Source organism: Periophthalmus magnuspinnatus, chromosome 14 (genome assembly GCF_009829125.3).
Source record: "Periophthalmus magnuspinnatus isolate fPerMag1 chromosome 14, fPerMag1.2.pri, whole genome shotgun sequence".
Lineage (NCBI taxonomy): Eukaryota > Metazoa > Chordata > Actinopteri > Gobiiformes > Gobiidae > Periophthalmus > Periophthalmus magnuspinnatus.
This window is the reverse complement of record NC_047139.1, coordinates 23,294,975-23,311,593: the sequence shown is the minus strand read 5'-3', so window position 1 is coordinate 23,311,593 and position 16,619 is coordinate 23,294,975. Positions and strand designations below refer to the sequence as shown.

The 16,619-nt window shown below is 45.3% G+C and overlaps 1 protein-coding gene across 2 annotated transcripts in view; it reads left to right on the top strand.

Annotated features, from left to right (window-relative positions):
• med13a (mediator complex subunit 13a) overlaps positions 1 to 16,619 on the top strand; it is a 94,385-nt gene that overhangs the window by 57,376 nt on the left and 20,390 nt on the right. Inside the window, exons 4-15 of one of the 2 annotated variants that reach the window (XM_033977907.2) lie at positions 5,051 to 5,196; positions 7,514 to 7,714; positions 7,784 to 7,978; positions 8,055 to 8,217; positions 8,656 to 8,766; positions 10,099 to 10,821; positions 11,221 to 11,434; positions 13,156 to 13,186; positions 13,308 to 13,429; positions 13,515 to 13,560; positions 15,716 to 15,927; positions 16,020 to 16,204. In XM_033977907.2, coding sequence (XP_033833798.1) covers positions 5,051 to 5,196; positions 7,514 to 7,714; positions 7,784 to 7,978; positions 8,055 to 8,217; positions 8,656 to 8,766; positions 10,099 to 10,821; positions 11,221 to 11,434; positions 13,156 to 13,186; positions 13,308 to 13,429; positions 13,515 to 13,560; positions 15,716 to 15,927; positions 16,020 to 16,204 — 2,349 coding nt within the window. Of the gene's footprint in view, positions 1 to 5,050; positions 5,197 to 7,513; positions 7,715 to 7,783; positions 7,979 to 8,054; positions 8,218 to 8,655; positions 8,767 to 10,098; positions 10,822 to 11,220; positions 11,435 to 13,155; positions 13,187 to 13,307; positions 13,430 to 13,514; positions 13,603 to 15,715; positions 15,928 to 16,019; positions 16,205 to 16,619 lie in introns of both variants that reach the window. The other variant, XM_033977906.2, reaches the window with a different exon arrangement.

Genomic DNA, 16,619 nt, shown 5'->3' with positions numbered 1-16,619 from the left:
GTGCAGGATGGGAGCGGAGGTAAATAGTCTCTTAAGCTTCTCGAAGGCTGTCTGCGCCTCAGGGGACCAGGCAAACTGCAAAGCAGGAGAGGTGAGTTTAGTTAAGGGCGAGATAACCCTACTAAAATCCCGGATGAAACGTCTATAAAAATTGGCAAAGCCGATAAATCTCTGGAGCTGTCTCCGGTTGGTAGGAATGGGCCACTCAGTGACAGCCTGGATCTTTTCAGGATCAGCTCTTACTTGGCCCCGCCCCACAATGAAGCCCAAAAAGCTGACCTCCTCTGCGTGAAACTCGCATTTCTCAGCTTTCACGAACAGTTTATTCTCGAGGAGGCGCTGGAGAACCTGGCGAACGTGCTGGTGATGCTCCTGGAGGGACCGCGAGAAAATCAAGATGTCATCCAAGTAAACAAAGATGAATCGGTTAAGGAAATCACGGAGCACATCATTGATGAGGGCTTGGAATACGGCAGGGGCGTTGGTGAGACCGAAGGGCATAACCAAGTATTCGAAATGTCCCAGGGGTGTCTTGAAGGCCGTCTTCCATTCGTCTCCCTCCCTGATGCGCACCAGGTGGTACGCATTCCGCAAATCCAACTTGGAAAAGATGGTCGCACCGTGGAGGGGCGTAAATGCCGAGTCCAGTAGGGGTAGCGGGTATTTATTCTTTACAGTTATATTGTTCAGACCCCGATAATCAATGCAAGGCCGCAGGGATTTGTCCTTCTTGGCCACAAAGAAGAACCCCGCTCCCACGGGTGAAGTGGACGGGCGGATGATTCCGGCAGCAAGGGACCCACGGATATAGTCCTCCATTGACTCGCGTTCAGGTTTAGACAGGTTATATAGCCTGCTAGATGGTAGTGGGGCACCCGGCAGGAGGTCAATGGCGCAGTCATATGGGCGGTGGGGCGGTAAAGAGAGGGCCTTGCTCTTGCTAAAAACCTCCCCCAGGTCGTGATATTCAGCAGGCACCGAGGACAGATTGGGGGTGTCTGGGGACGGATCGGCGACAGGAACGGACCTCCCGGCCGGAGGGAGGGCGGACCGAAGGCACTTGGCGTGGCAATCGGGGCTCCAGCCCGAAACTCCGCCCCTGGCCCAATCGAAAACAGGGTTGTGGGCGCGTAGCCAGGGGTAACCAAGGACCAGAGGAGAAGCGGAGGAGGACAGGACATGAAACTGACGGTTCTCTTGGTGGTTGCCGGACAGAATCACGGTGACAGGTTCTGTGATGTGGGTGATGTGCCCCAGAAAACGTCCATTGAGCCCCTGGGCATTTAAGGGGCGTTCGAGGGGCTCCAGGTAGACCCCGAGCTGCTCCGCGACTTGGGCATCAATAAAGTCCTTCTCAGCCCCGGAGTCGATAAGGGCGGAAACGCATAAAGTCTCTGTGCGAACGCACAGGGTGGCGCTGAGCCGCAGTCTATTAGTAGAGTCCAGGATGTGTTGCTCGCCCACCAGTACTCCCAGCGCTACTGGTGGGCCCCCCCTTTTGGCCGAACTGGGCAAGTGACCACATAATGTCCGCGCTCACCGCAGTAGAGGCAAGCCCCGGCCAGGCGACGCCTCCGTTGACGCTCCTCGGCCGACACAAGGGTCCTGTCGAGTTGCATGGGCTCATCTGGCGGGGGCGGGGCAGCGCGTGGCTCCGGCGGGACCGGTGACCGGCGTCTCTCTCGGCGACGAGCCCGTAGCCGGTTGTCAATACGGTGAGTGAGGGAGATGAGGCTCCGCAGGTCGGGGGGTTCGTCCCGGGAAACCAATTCATCTTTCAAAGTCTCGTTCAGGCCCCGCACAAACACAGCCCGCAGCGCGCTGTCCGTCCAGTCCAGCTCCGCCGCATGTGTCCAGAATTCAATGGAATAATCCGCTACCGTCCTGGAGCCCTGGCTGAGAGTCAATAACCGGGAGGCAGCATTGTCCTGGTAGTGCGGGTGGTCAAACACCAGCTTAAACGTGGACACAAATTCATTAAAATCCAGGCTATCCACAGACGTCTTCATTAGGCGCGCCTCTGCCCACTGGAGAGCTCTGCCCCGGAGTAATCCACATATATACCGGATCTTGGTGGCCCCCGAGCTGAAACGAGAAGGGCATTGCTGGAACATGAACTCGCACTGGAACAGGAATCCGCGACAGAGGTGAGGTTGTCCAGCATACGGCTCCGGATCCGTGCCTCTCGGCTCCGGGAGGCGTGGCGGCGCTCCAGCTGCAGCAGGCGGGGTGACGAGGAGCGCGGCCACCTGGTGGTTAAGCTGTGCCACCTGCTGGGACAATGTCTGATTTAGCTCCAATAGAGTTCGAATGGATTGTTCATGCTGACCCAGCACCGCCTCGGGATGAGAGTGCGTGAGGCGGCGCGTCTGGTCCGGGTCTGAGCCTGCTTGGTCCATAGTGGCCAGACCGTTCTGTCGTAACGGTGCGGATAGGACCAAAGGATGCAGACCAGAGCAGTTTTAACAGTGTTTATTTACAGCGGTGAAAATGCAGTCTTTAAACAGGTCACAAGAGCAGGTACAGGAACCGGGGAGCGGGAGACGGGTCAGGCGGGTGCGGTGCAGGTAGAGGCGGGCAGGACAGGACCAGGACGGGGATAGAAGCAGGTGCGGTACCAGGGCGGGCGGAGCAGACGAAGACCAGAGCGGGGAGCGGGTGACAAACCAGAGACCAGGACCGGACAGGAGACGAGACGAGCAGGAGACGAGACGAGCAGGAGACGAGACGAGCAGGAGACGAGACGAGCCGGAGACGAGACGAGCAGGAGACGATACCGGGACTGGAACGTGACGGCAGGAGCTGGGCGAGTGGAGGCAGGAATCTGGAGGGTGCATAAATCCAAATGAGCATTTGCAGGAAAGTACCAAATAACAAAGCTTAGCTAGAAACATTCACGTTTTACACGCGGACGGTCTGGCACCGAGTGTAGACTGCCAAGCCTTCTTGTACTCAGCAGCAGGTGGTGGTGATTAGGCTGATGCACCCCAGGTGTGCACGGGAGGAGTCAGGCACTCCACCCAGCTCCAGACACACAGGTAGGGGAGGGGGAGAGAGCACGGGAGGACAGGGAAAACTGACATCATGACAACTAGACAGTTTAATCTGCATTTTCAATTATAAAGATGCTGTTTGCCAGTATTACTCTAAACTACTTTTTTAGGCAAGATCCTAATATTTTGGGGAGCTTTTAAAAGTGCCATACCACACAGCCACTTTTAGTTCAAGTCAACTACAGCTCTCGTGTGAAATAGGAAAAATATCTAATTGCAACTTTTCAATTTTTATGTTTAAAAAGGAGTTCACATAATAAACAAGACTGAAATGCTAAACTAATACAAGAATCCCATGCATTTCAGAACATTTTTGTAAAAAGGTTTGCAGTTTTTTTTGTTTTTTTTAAATAAAATAATAGATAATAGTTTTTAATAAAAAAGACTACTGGTAGATATTTTGTTGTTTACAGTTGACATCCTAGGACCTAGCCCTAATGTGAAAGAATGACATATTCTAAGGATGTGCCAAAAATCTGAAAAAATCTGAAGATTTATAGAACTTTGATCGATCTCGATGATCATTCAAGCGCATTTTAATGGACAGGTCTACAGCCAATCAGTGAGAGTGCGTGGGACTGAAGACAAGTCGCTGCTCTGTTGTTTAGGTGAAAGCTCTGACTTGGGGCGACAGCATGTCTCTTTGTCTCCTTGCATGTCCTCGCGTTTCACAAGTTTTAACTTAAATCTGCACAATTTGGCCAAAAGTCCAGTGTCTCCTTCCCTCTGCCTCTGTGTGTGCAGTGCCGTCTGCCCCCGCCTCCCCTCCTTCTCTCTGATCTAGCTGAAGCTCCTCACCTTTCTCCTCTTTCTCTCCTCTGATTCTCCTTATTATGATCCAAGCTAGGGAAAGTAAATGACTCTGAGTGAAAGTTGAGACTTAGTTTTGCTCACGGACCTCGCACGTGTTAGTGCCGATAGCGATAGCGTGTACATGCCTTTAGGCTTAACATATTGTACAAACTCATTCCAAACTTGAAATATGGATTTCTACTGACTTATTTGTCCTATCAACACAATATAAAAACTGTAATGATTTGACACCCTGCTCTATCTGAAGTCCACCTGTCTAGTTTTCAATCAGATGGAAGAAGATCAAATTGAAAATTGAGATTGACCAGTATGGGAGGAAAGATTGTGATTCTTTTTTTCCCATGTCACCCAGCCCTATCTAGTCCAGTCAGGGCATGTCTATTTGGTTTACACACATGTCACATAATTACACACTGGCACAAAGCTGGGTGATTCACTGACTCCTGAGCAAAGCAAATGGACCGTACACCGTCCTTGATATAGTAATGAGATTATTGTCATACTTGCAGCCGGCTCCCCATTATCCTCAGATTAGAGTGGTCCAGCCTTCACAACAATTTAATATGGACAAACATGCTGCGTCTTCATATCACCAGAGAGGGCACCGATAAGCCACACATCTCTAAAGCTTCTCAATCTTTCTGTGTTTCCTATCAGGAGGCTGACAAAGTAGTAAATAATAGACCAAATGGTGACTGTCCCACAGTTATCATCTGGTTATTGTATATTCACATGTTAAATGATCAAATATAAATACAATAAGCTAATAGATTTATATTTTAATAATAAGATTCTGTGCAAAGTCCACATTTTAAACACGTCCAAAAGAATTGACAAGACTAAAATATGAACTGACAAACTAATACAAGAATCACATTTCAGGACCGGATCTAAACTCCAGGGTTAGCAGTTTTGATGCTAAGACAGGATATTTTATTGTTTGTGGAGGAAATTGTGATACTTCAAAAACTGCAGCCTTTGTGATTTGGAAATTGCGTTCATTCAAACTGATATTTCGATTTTGTTTAATATGGCAGCCCTATTCTGAACACATGAACCAGACTGTGTGATAGACTTTTCCATAGCAGCTTCAGTTGGAGTTATTTATACCAGGCAGTGCTGTTCAAAGGCACATATTGTAGTGGCTTGATCCCAAATGACTGTTCCGTGTCTTTTCTTCACAGCGAGCACCTGTCCTGCGCCTTCACCTTCTTCTTACACGGTGACAGCAACGTGTGCACCAGTGTGGAGATCAACCAGCACCAGCCGGTCTACCACCTGACCGAAGACCACCTCACCCTGGCACAGCAGGCCTCCAGCCCCTTCCAAGGTGGGCTCAGATCTCTGCCTCTATCAAATATATACTCAACATTTTATCACATTCATACACTGATCTATAATCTGTCAGAAAAAAAATTGTGTTTATCAGACAATGTGTAATATCCCATTAGTTTAGACAAGCTAATATTACACACTGGTTACATGCTCAAGTAAACTGCACTGAATGAGAGCATGACTTGGAGTGTGTAGGCTGATCATTGAGCAGTTAAATGTATTGTTCAGTCTTTGTGTTCCCAGGACAATGCTAACACTACTGTATCTGGCAGTCTCTTATTAGAGCCTGGCTCACAGCCAGGGTAAAAGGAAAGTCTCTGTAGTCTTTAAATTACAGTGTAGTGTAGTTATTAAAATCTTTGGCTGAATGATATTCTATTATTGTTCCTAATTCATTTCTTCTCTCTGTGCAAATGCAAAATGACATTGATTCCATCTCATACAATGATATAATTTGAAGAAAAATTAAAGTGATATAAAATCAAACCACTTCATTTGTCTTTTAACATATTCAACACATTTAGCAGATCTGATGAGAATGCACTTTCTCTATTGACTGAAATTATAATGTTTCAAACCTTTGATTTCCATCACTATCATTTTTTCAGTGTAACAGAGCCTGCTTATATAGTTTTTTCTTAGTTACAGTCTTTTTTATGTGTTTAAAGTTTTATTTGTTATTTACATCAGTTTTATATCTTTTTAAGGTTTCTCAAAGACACTTCTTACTCGGAGCATAAAACACAAATTATCCTAACTTGCCAAGTGTTTATCTTTATTAGCTATAGACTTTAAGGCTGGTGATTAGGACTCATGCTGTTATTATATTTTACTAACTAACAAAATATTTGTCTGTACAATTAGTATTCTACTGTTAGTTTGTTTATTATGTCATAAAATCCATTCAAGTACACCTTGTTTTAGTCATGTGATTGTATCTCCTCCTTCGCCTCTTCCTCCTCCTCCTTACCAGTGCCAGGCCTGGTTTACTGTGTGGCTGAGAGACAGACCTCTCAGGATGTGACCTCATAAAAGAAGTGCGCAGAGTGAATGTAATGAACTCTCAGCTCATTACACCCACCTGAGCACATTTGACATGTCTTGAGGGAGCCACAGAGAAAAGAATCAAAAGCAAAGCCATGGGGTGGTGAGAGGAGCAGATAGAGGGGCAATACAGGGGGATTGACAGAGAGAGCAGGTTAACCCTTTGCTCAACTATGGTGATCCCTCCACCATCTCTGCCGTAAGCCCTGTATGTCCAGTGTTAGCTGTGTAGTCTACAATGTGAGTGGGCGATATACCAAGAAAATATGTCATGACTTTGTTAAAACCAGATCAGTTCACCATTTTGATTTTAGCACGATTTTTATTTATGCTTTTCCATGATTGATTAAATCCACCTGTCACTCACTCAAAGATGTATTAATAATCTTATATTCTTTAGGTTTTCACCTATGGAACTGTACTTACTGCATTTTTTGGTTTGTTTAAAAAAAAAGCGAGCTAGACGTTCAACATTTTCACAAATTAAATAATTCACTGCCCACTACTAGTATGAACTGCTCTTATGAGGAGGTAGGGCTGGCAGCATGGCCTTTTATTGTGATCACACTTGATGTGTAGTGTTGGTGCAGGCAAAATGCAGTTCAGCAGTTTTGAATAGCAAGTTATGGGACCCATTTCTATTATTAAGTAATTTTTCTATCAATATTGCAATGGAAAAAAGCATTGTTCAATTAAATTTAAGACTGAGAGGATCTGACTGGCAGAGGGAGGCTGTTGTTATTTTAATATTTTCTATATAGCTAAATGATTTCTTTTGCATCACTCCTCTGTTATTTCCCTTCTTGCAAGTTCTACTCCATGATCAATAACTCAGAGGCTTTCCAGTTTTGTAATGACACAATAGGAAAAAGTCTACAGTCCCCAGTGCATGAAAGAGCCAGACTCATAGTGGAGCTCTGTGGCATTTCAGTCCATATACGTCTGCTTGATTTACACTTGGTTTGTATTTTGTTTGCATATTTCATACATTATGCATGTTAGTTGTACCGCCGTCTGTATCTGGGTCTAGCAGAATGATGGCTTCTCTTGATGACTATTGTACTGTGCAGACTGCAGAGGAGTGGCTCTTTTTGAAATGGTCTTGTTTATGGGATTCTAAAAACTAACTCTTGTCTATAATTTGGCATCAGTAAGAATTTTGATGTAACATGGAAAATGACCTTAAACTAACAACCAAATCAATTCTAGTTACATTTATTGTACTAATATCCCTGTATTGCTATTGCCCTACTTTTCCCCATAATTAGTAATCCTGAGCCCGTTCGGCCTAAATGGAACACTCACTGGTCAGTCGTTCAAGATGTCAGACCCTCCCACCAAGAGGCTCATCGAGGAATGGAACCAATTCTATCCCATCAGCCCTGGGGCTAAGGAGGGTGCGTCTGAAGACAAGATGGAGGACATGGACTGGGAGGACGACTCTTTAGCCTCAGTGGAAGTCCTCGTCGGTGAGTGTTTTTCTCCTTGAGGTTTGAGGCTCCTGAGCTCTCGTGCTGATGTTGTCCTGATGTGAGCAGGTGGTGTGCGGATGGTGTACCCGGCCTGTTTGGTGCTGGTGCCTCAGTCAGACCTCCCTGTTATTGCCCCTGTGGGGTCCTCCCACTGCACTGCCGTCTACACGGGTGCCCACCAAGTGCCTGCTTCCCACAGAGAGCCTGCTATGTCTTTGGTAACACTCACCCCTCCCACTTCTCCGGAAGAGACACCACCAGGTATTCAAATACAGCAACATAACACCTTATTCTTTATTTTTACATGTCAAATGAACTGTGGAACTCCCTTTTTCAGCTGAGTCTTTCACAGCTCAAAAGTGGGTCAAAATGACTTCATCAGCAGACGTCTTCAGTGTGGACAGAACAAACCATCATGGAGGCAAGATTCCTCGCCGGCTCTCCCACCAGGTGGTGAAACGAGTTTGGCAAGAGTGCAATATCAACCGAGCACAGAACAAGTGAGTAACTGCCAGTGCAGAGTAAGATATAAATCTAAAAAGTGTATACGATCCTGGAGAGTTTGTCAAATACAACACAATCATATATTTAAGTTTTCAACAAATCAAATCATTGTACTTAATTAACATTAATATTCTCAGTCAGTTTTGTCCTGTAGATTTGTACCATCAGTGAATCTGACACATTGGGAGCACCCCAGGATCTGTTGCCCCATGACCAAGCAGAGAGTGTCAGCTGTAGTTAGCTTTAGTTAGCCAGCTTCAAGCTGGCTATGAAATCACCCTTGGCACACAACAACTCTCAATAATTCTAATGAAGCATGAGGAACATGGCTCATTAGGTTTTTAACAACAGTTTTCACTTTTTAAAACAATGAATGTCTTTTTTGTGATAGTAATGTTAATCCATCCCTAACTACATTATTTTTTATTCTTCAGGCGTAAGTACTCAGCTGCCACCAACGGTACCTGTGAGGAGGAGCTGGCGGAGAAACTGGGAGTGTGGGATTTTGTGGAGCCTTCAAAGCGGTCGCACTGCAGCTGTTCTAGGTGAGTCACTGGATATGAGGCCTAGCATCAGTGTGTGTGCCGCTAATCCTCCGATGTGTGCCCTCATATTTCAATATTAAAAAGAGCAGCCGACAGAGATTTGCAAAGTCAGCAAAATAACACTCAGTCACTTCTAGGTTTTGACAAGCACATTTTTCTTCATATTTCTCCACGTATATTTTCTGGAAGTGACAAGATTGTGGTGTCTCCAATATCGGCTGGGTTTTGTCTTATCTGTAATGTTCAGTACTGTAGCATTGTTAGGCCTGTCACAGTAACACATTTTGAAGTACGGGGTATTGGTGAAGAAAATATAGACGATTAACGATCGTATTGAGCGCCTCTATGCCACTGACAGAATTTTACTCCAAAAAAACAATTTTATGCATACAATGTTGCTAATGAACATGAGCTGCAATAAATAAATAAATGAAACACTTAATGAGCTCTAGCAGTTATTTATTCAGCCCTCTACAGTTCAAATCTTCAGAAAAGTAAAAAGAAAACCAAAATGTTCCCCACTAGTATAAAGGAAAAGTGCCCACAATAAATATTGACCCCCAAAATAATTGTTCCATCTATCATATATTGATAGATCGATAATGGTTTATTGTGACAGCCCTAAGGATACTCCCCAGATCACTCAGATCAGAATGTGCTATCTAAGCATAGAAAGCTAAATGTTTACAAGCTGCAGTTGGGGAATCCTTCTCACAGCGTCTCAAGATTAGAAAGTAGCTTTGGACTACAACAGGTGGACTTAAGTGGATTGGCCCAGTCAGCTGGAGTATGTTAATTTGTTGGATGCTAACCAACACTGAAATGGCAAGCTCTACATTGCATACCGTGGCCCTGTATGAGAATATAAGATTTCCTTTATTATGAAATTACACATTAGAGATAATGATCACAGCCCTAAACAGAAGCTTGATAAATTAAGGTGCTGTACAGATTTTTACTTAAAAATGTGAAAAACAGAAATAGTTCCATCCAAATATTTTCCTCACTTTCCTAATGCATTCCACGCATCCTAATTATTCACTGTGATGAGTTTACAAGTGTGTTTCACAACTTTCAGGTGCCAGAGTAGAGTTTTGTTGTCATGCCAATGCTAACAACAACTAGCATGCTAACTGCACACTAGTGTTACTTCCTGGTTTGAGTACAATAAAAGTGCTTATAATTAGATGCAGGCAGCACACAGCAGTCTCATTTCGACCCTAACAAATGCATCTGTACTGGGAAAAGATTCATTTAACTTGAAAACATGAAAAAGTCTGGTACAGCCCCTTCATTATTTGTGCATTCACTGGTTTGTCATGTCCCCTGCAGACATAAATCGGTGAAGCAGCGAACAGGCAGCACCCCGGGTCTACCACAGTTGCCGGGACAACCTTTACAAACTCCCACGAAGCACAAAGCAGGGGGAGACAAGCCCGAGAAAGGCGACAAACAGCAAAAAAGGCCACAGACACCTTTTCATCATCGCAGTTTGACCTGTGAAGAGACGTCGATAGAGAGCGAGGCCACTGCCAACCAGAGGCTAGCACTACGCAGCCAGGATGGAGGGAGATTCACAAATATTCGCTCTGCAGATGTGTCCAGCATTCAAAAAGCCCCTCAGCTTCACAGTGGGCCGTCGGAACAGGCCAACTCCCCTCCGCCCCCACCTTTAAGCCCCCACCCATGTGAACCAAGCGAGGAGTCTGGAGAAGGCACCAAGAACCCCTCAACCCCCAACAGTCAACACTTTTATCAACCGCCTCCAGAGCCCTGTCTTGTGGGAGGGAAGAGCGGTGAAGAGCCAGGTGGTCCCGAAGGCCTCAGCCAGCACTTCCACATGCCCTCTGGGGTCCCTGCTTACATGGAGCCCCCAGAACCTACAGTGTATATGGGCTCAGCAGTCAACCTGGAGGTGGACAGCTCCCATGCTCCGTGGAGGTTCTTTAACCTGCCTCGTAAGAAAGACTCAGAGCTACCTGCCCTTTTATTGCCCGGAGACAAGCTGAGGGACGATGCGGCGTCTTCACTGGACAGTTTAGTGTCAGTCACAGAGTAAGTGGCAGATGCACATTGTTACACACTGTGTGTTGTATTAAATGACCCAGTTCTATTTGTGAAGAGCTGATATTTATCTACAGTCTTTGTCCTCCACATTCAAAGGATTTTTCTGCACTTAGATTGTTAATCCTCTATCATATGGCCATATGTAGTACCATACAGGATCAATCATGCACGTTTTTTTTTTACATAAAGGATGATACAATCTGTAGTATAGCCATATATAGTAACTCTGATTGGTGCTAGACACAGGCAGTTGTCTTCAGGTGTAGGTTTAAATTTGTCATATACCAGCTAATGACTTGTTGTGACAGCCAAAAAATAATAATTTAAATAATAATTCACAAAGCAATGCACCTGCAATTTGGTTGAGCTTCCTGCCTCACCTTTCAGAGTGATGTCTACATCTAAACATCCACTGAAGGTGTCAGACGAGCGGCTGCAGATGTATCGGGCTAGGAGAACTCAGTACCTGTCTGCTGCCATCACTGATGGAGACCACGAGCCAGAAGTGGACCCCTATGCATTTGAGGACGGGGACGTAAAGTTCACTTTCTCCAAGAAGGATAAAGCTGGAGGAGAGCGAGAGCCAGGCAAGAAGCATAAGGTAAAAGCTTTTAAACAGTCACAGTTTTATATTATTATTTATAATTTTTTATTTTTTCATATTTTATATTATTGTTTAAAGTTTGTACAACTGAGTAAACTATGTATGATGTACGTGTCCTCTACATATATCTACTTTCACATGGTACATTTACCTGAAGCCTAGGCCCCTGTTGTTAAGGACAAACCCCTTATTTATTTGTCCAGTTTCTTGGGGTTGTTGTTTACCATCATCTGGCTTAGTGCTCTTTCCCTCTTTTACAATGTGTTTCTGCCCTGCCTTTGCCTGTTGGGCTGCTGTGCCACTGCTGGCTCTGTTTGCAGACAATAGCCACCTGTTAGCAGTGCATTGCCCCCAGCATTGAAAGCGACTCTGTGTGTTCATTCACTGGCTGTAACTTTGCAGCTGCGGCAGGCAGGAGCCTAAGCGCTGTAACAAACCTGGTCCAGTGAAGCATTAAGCCTCAAAAAGAACATTTTGTTAGTCTGGGGATGTCTGTAGTGTCAGCCTTTGGTCTGTGTGGGAATTTAAGTGTTAGTCAAGCTCCCAGCAGAGCGCTGTCTCCAGGCTGTGTGCAGCCAACCTTTGCTTTTGTTGTCTTCTGTGTGTGGTGGTGCAAAGTGGAGAATTATATGTATACATAATATTGTGCATGGTCTGTGAATTATTTTTATTTTAATCCAGATGTGTCTGTATCTTAAATAAACCATTTAATTATGGGCATCATGAGACTTGCTTTTAAGAATAGATAAAATGCACAAATATAGCCATGTGAACTTAAATGAATACTATTGTTTCATTTTTGTTCTCTCAAAAAACCCAGGGTGAAACTTTGAGATATGATTATTTTAGATATGTAAGGACTTTTCATACATTTCCACCCAAGGCCAGGAGCAGAGACACATTAGCACCTATAGATGGTGGCCTTCTGGAGGATTCGTGCTGTGGATTGCTCCTTTAAGGGAGACAGATTAAGGCCTGCATAGTGCTGAAAAAACCCTTCAAGCGTAATGAAATCAATAGCTAGAACATAACATTCTTATTCCCCAGCTCGAACAGCTCACAGTCAGCACACAATGTACACAAGGCCCTCATAAGAGCACACAGTCTCTGCTACACAGACACACAACATACTGGCACAGGAGACCACCCTCCCTCATATTGACGTCTGGGTGGGAGTCGGAGAGGCCATTCCTTGGATCATGAATTCACTCGGATCCACGCTGGAAATCTAATTTCCCACCACACAGACTGTGTTTTCTCTTGTTCCACCCACACTGTCTCTGAATGCCTCCTTATCTTCTGTTTGTTTAATTGGTGTAACAAAGCATAATGAGGCAAAAATAAGTTTAGCTAAAAAGCACAAATTTTACAATTACCCTCCATCCATTTTCTTCCACTTATCCGGGTCTGGGTCTTGGGGGTAGCAGTCCAAGCAGGGACTCCCTCACCCCAGACACTCCTCCATCTCCTCCAGTGGGACCCCAAGGTGTTCCCAGGCCAGCCGGGGCCTCTTCCCAGTGGGACATACCCGGAACACGTCCCCAGGGAAGTGTCCAGAAGACATCGGAACAGATGCCTGTGCCACCTCACCTAGCAGTGGTTCCTCCACTTTGAGGATTTAGAGCTTTTATATTTACTTGTTGTCAAAATAACTGGGAAAATATGATTAAAAAAAAATGCATTGTGCTTTTTGTCTGATGTTCCTATTTATTTGACAGGGTGAAGATGGCGGAGCAGGTCTATCTGATGGTGAGTCTTTATTTCAAATGAAGTTATTAGTGACACAAAAACAGCAGAGATGTTCTAATATAAAATCTTTACATTTACAGTATATCAACATTTTAACATAAACTTCCTTTTTACCTCACAGATGCTCAGAAGGGGGCTGCTCACAACCGTGTGGCTCCTACAAGTCTTTTCCACGAGACAGATCTGGTTGTGTCCATCAATGATCTGGACAACCTCTTCAACTCAGATGAAGATGATCAGGCTGTAAGAAGATGGCTGTGCTTAAGACTGATATTGAAGTGCTTAATCTTCAAACTGTTCTTTATTTATTTTTCCTTTGTGTTCACAGCCTCGTACCAGACGACCAGTGAATGGAGCTGATGAGAAATTTGGGAGTAAGGAGTCTAAACCATCTCTGGACCCTGTGTCATGTATAAGTATGTGTCTCTGTCTTCAACAGAGTTCACAACTGGCACATGTATTTAGTTAAGATTTAAACTGCAAGACAGCTTCAAAACTAAAATATAGCCTAAAATGCCCTCCCTGTAGACTCTCTCCAGTCAAAGTAGATATAGTGCCATATCTTGCCCCCAGTCTTAATGGAACATGTTGTAACGGGTGCGGGAAGGACCAAGAGGTGCAGACTCGGGACAAGGTTACAGTGTTTATTTACAAAGTCAGTGAAATTCAGTCTTAATAAGTTCATACAAGTTCACACGGAAAATCACGGAGCGGGAGGCAGACCAGGCGGGCGGAGTGCAGGTCAGGGACGGGGAAAACCAGGACCGGGGTGCAGGCAAGAGCTGGACGAGACCGGGGCAGGCAGGTCCGGCGTAGTCCAGAGAGCGGAGTCCGGGACCGAAGGTAAGCAGCAAGCCGGAGACCAGGAGGAGACAGGTAGCGAGGCGGAGGGGTGACTTTACCGGAGCCGGAGCGCAGAGGCAGGAGCAGGGATGAGCAAGGACAGGGATCTGGAGGGTAACAAAATCCAAATGAGTACATGCAGACAGGTACCAGGATACAAAACTGAGCTAGAGCATTCACGTTTACACGCGGACGGTCTGGCGCCGAGTGTAGTCTGCCGAGCCCTCAAGTACTCAGCAGCAGGTGGCGGTAATTACGCTGATGCGCTCCAGGTGCGTGCGGGAGAAGTCTCGAACTCTACCCAGCTCCGGGCAGACAGGTCGGGGAGGGTTAGAGAGCACGGGAGGACAGGAACAAACGGGCGTCATGACAGAACAATAGTGTTAATGAGGGGGCGTGTCCAGGTGAGACTCCCACTACCTACATGATGTTAACGCTGGTGTATACCGGCTGTACTTGGCCACTGGTGGCTGGAGTGGGATGGTACCTGAAACCAATCTGTGACCGCTGTGGCATTTAAAATCACTGCCAGTGTCAGTGATGTCTACAATCTTTGGCTTATTACCAGGCAGCAAAGAAAGATATGGCTAGTTTACAGTGGTTAAATAGACTTACTAGAGATTTGATCAGGCATTTCTATGGGTACTCTGAGATAGGAGGTTACGGGGCTGTGGTGTGCACTTGTAGAAGGAGGTGCTGCGTCATGAGCATGCAGAGCAGGATGTGCAGGTGTCTATAACAGACCAGTGCTGATGCTCACTACGTGTCTTGAGCCACTTTACAAAGCACAGTAGGAATAATTTTGTCACGAAATGAGTTGATGACAGAAAGAGCACGAGGATGTGAGGATATCAGACATTGCAGCATTAGGACTGCAGACAAGGTAAGAAGACGCACTTTAGGATAGTGTTGTAAACAGCCTTATGTGAATGAGCTGCTTTTGTATAGATCCACATCAAACTAAACTGTAGAGCCGTGCTGAGCCGATACAGGGAGCAGGTGAAGGGCTGTGCTCTGCTGCGGCAGGGCATCCAGATGATGGTGCGAAGCCTTTCATTTAGTTTTAAAGTATCCTAAATGTACCAATGTACATACACATTTTTATCTGGGATGGCAACTCTAAATTCACTCCTGGAAGCACGGTTACTGACGCTCCAGGCTCCTCCTGAGTCTGTGGATCTCGCAATGGCATACGGACCAGAGTAGACACTAGTCAACTAGAAGTAGCTGAAAATGTACGGTTCTATATGTGTGCGCGCTCTCTCAAAACAGTTAGCACTATACCTGCCCTCAAAATGTTATGCATTTATCATCCTAATAAATTTGCTCCACTCCACCTGATATTTGGGTACGGCACACCTCTTGTTTAGAGCTCCACACCCCACACTCTCAGCAGTAGCGCTGACGCTGTCGGCTAGCAGATTATCTCTGCTACAGCTACATTAAGACCGGAGACAAGATATGGCCCATAGTATTTCCTTGCATTTTACCCCCTGATGGTCAGATGGATGCAAAGCAGACAATTTTCTACTTCCTTTTAGTGTGTTTGTGAATGATAATATCTAGTTAACTATAAATCATTAAATATGCGATATGATTTGTTTTAATCTAACGTTCCATTTAAACAGTATAATTACCCATCCACTCCCCTCTGATCCCAGTTGGCATTTCTCTGTTTTGTCTCAGGCTCTGCAGATCTGCATCAGATGTTTCCCACACCTCCTTCACTGGAGCAGCACATTATGGGCTACTCTCCCATGAACATGTGCAGTAAAGACTATGGCAGCATGGAGACCACCCCGGGCATGACCACCTTAGATGGCCTCTCGTCTCTGGGAGGACACTTCAAGATTGAGGTGGAGGAGAGCTTCTGCAGCCCTAAGCCATCAGAGATCAAGGTCAGGCAGTTCTCTCTGTTTTAATGGTCAATAATGGAAAAGAGCTGTGTAAATCCATGTTACAAATACTAAAGACATGCTTTGATGTGCAGGACTACTCGTTTGTTTACAAGCCCGAGCTGTGCCAGGCCTTTGTGGGCTGCTCCATGTTCGCTCCTCTGAAGACACTGCCCAGCCAATGTTTACCTCCCATCAAACTCCCCGACGAGTGTGTTTACAGACCCAGCTGGACCATGGGCCGAGAGATGCCCGTCATGACTTTCATCAACAAAGACAGGTACCACACTAAGAAATATGACGTACTTAAGTTTTTTAAGTTTTTGGACTGTTTATTTGTATATTATGTGGGCTTAAAGTGTACTATGTAACTTTTCTGATGTAGGGTTAGCCACCAGCTTGTTTCCATGGAGATCTAATGTCTTTGTATGGAATGTTCCACGGTATGGCATTAAACTGATCTATCTCCATGGTGTGGAGGCAGGTGACGTCACTAAGCCAAGTTTCAGATTATATCTGTTGAGAGATGGCGCTGCTTACAGTATTTCTGAGCCGTCAAAACACCAGTAATTAGTTAGATAAGTTTAATGACATACTGTGGAACATTTTAAGTAATAACATCTCCATAGAAAAAGGCAGGTAGCGGACCCTTCACCGGCAATCTGACATAGTGAAACAAAATGTTTAAACCATGA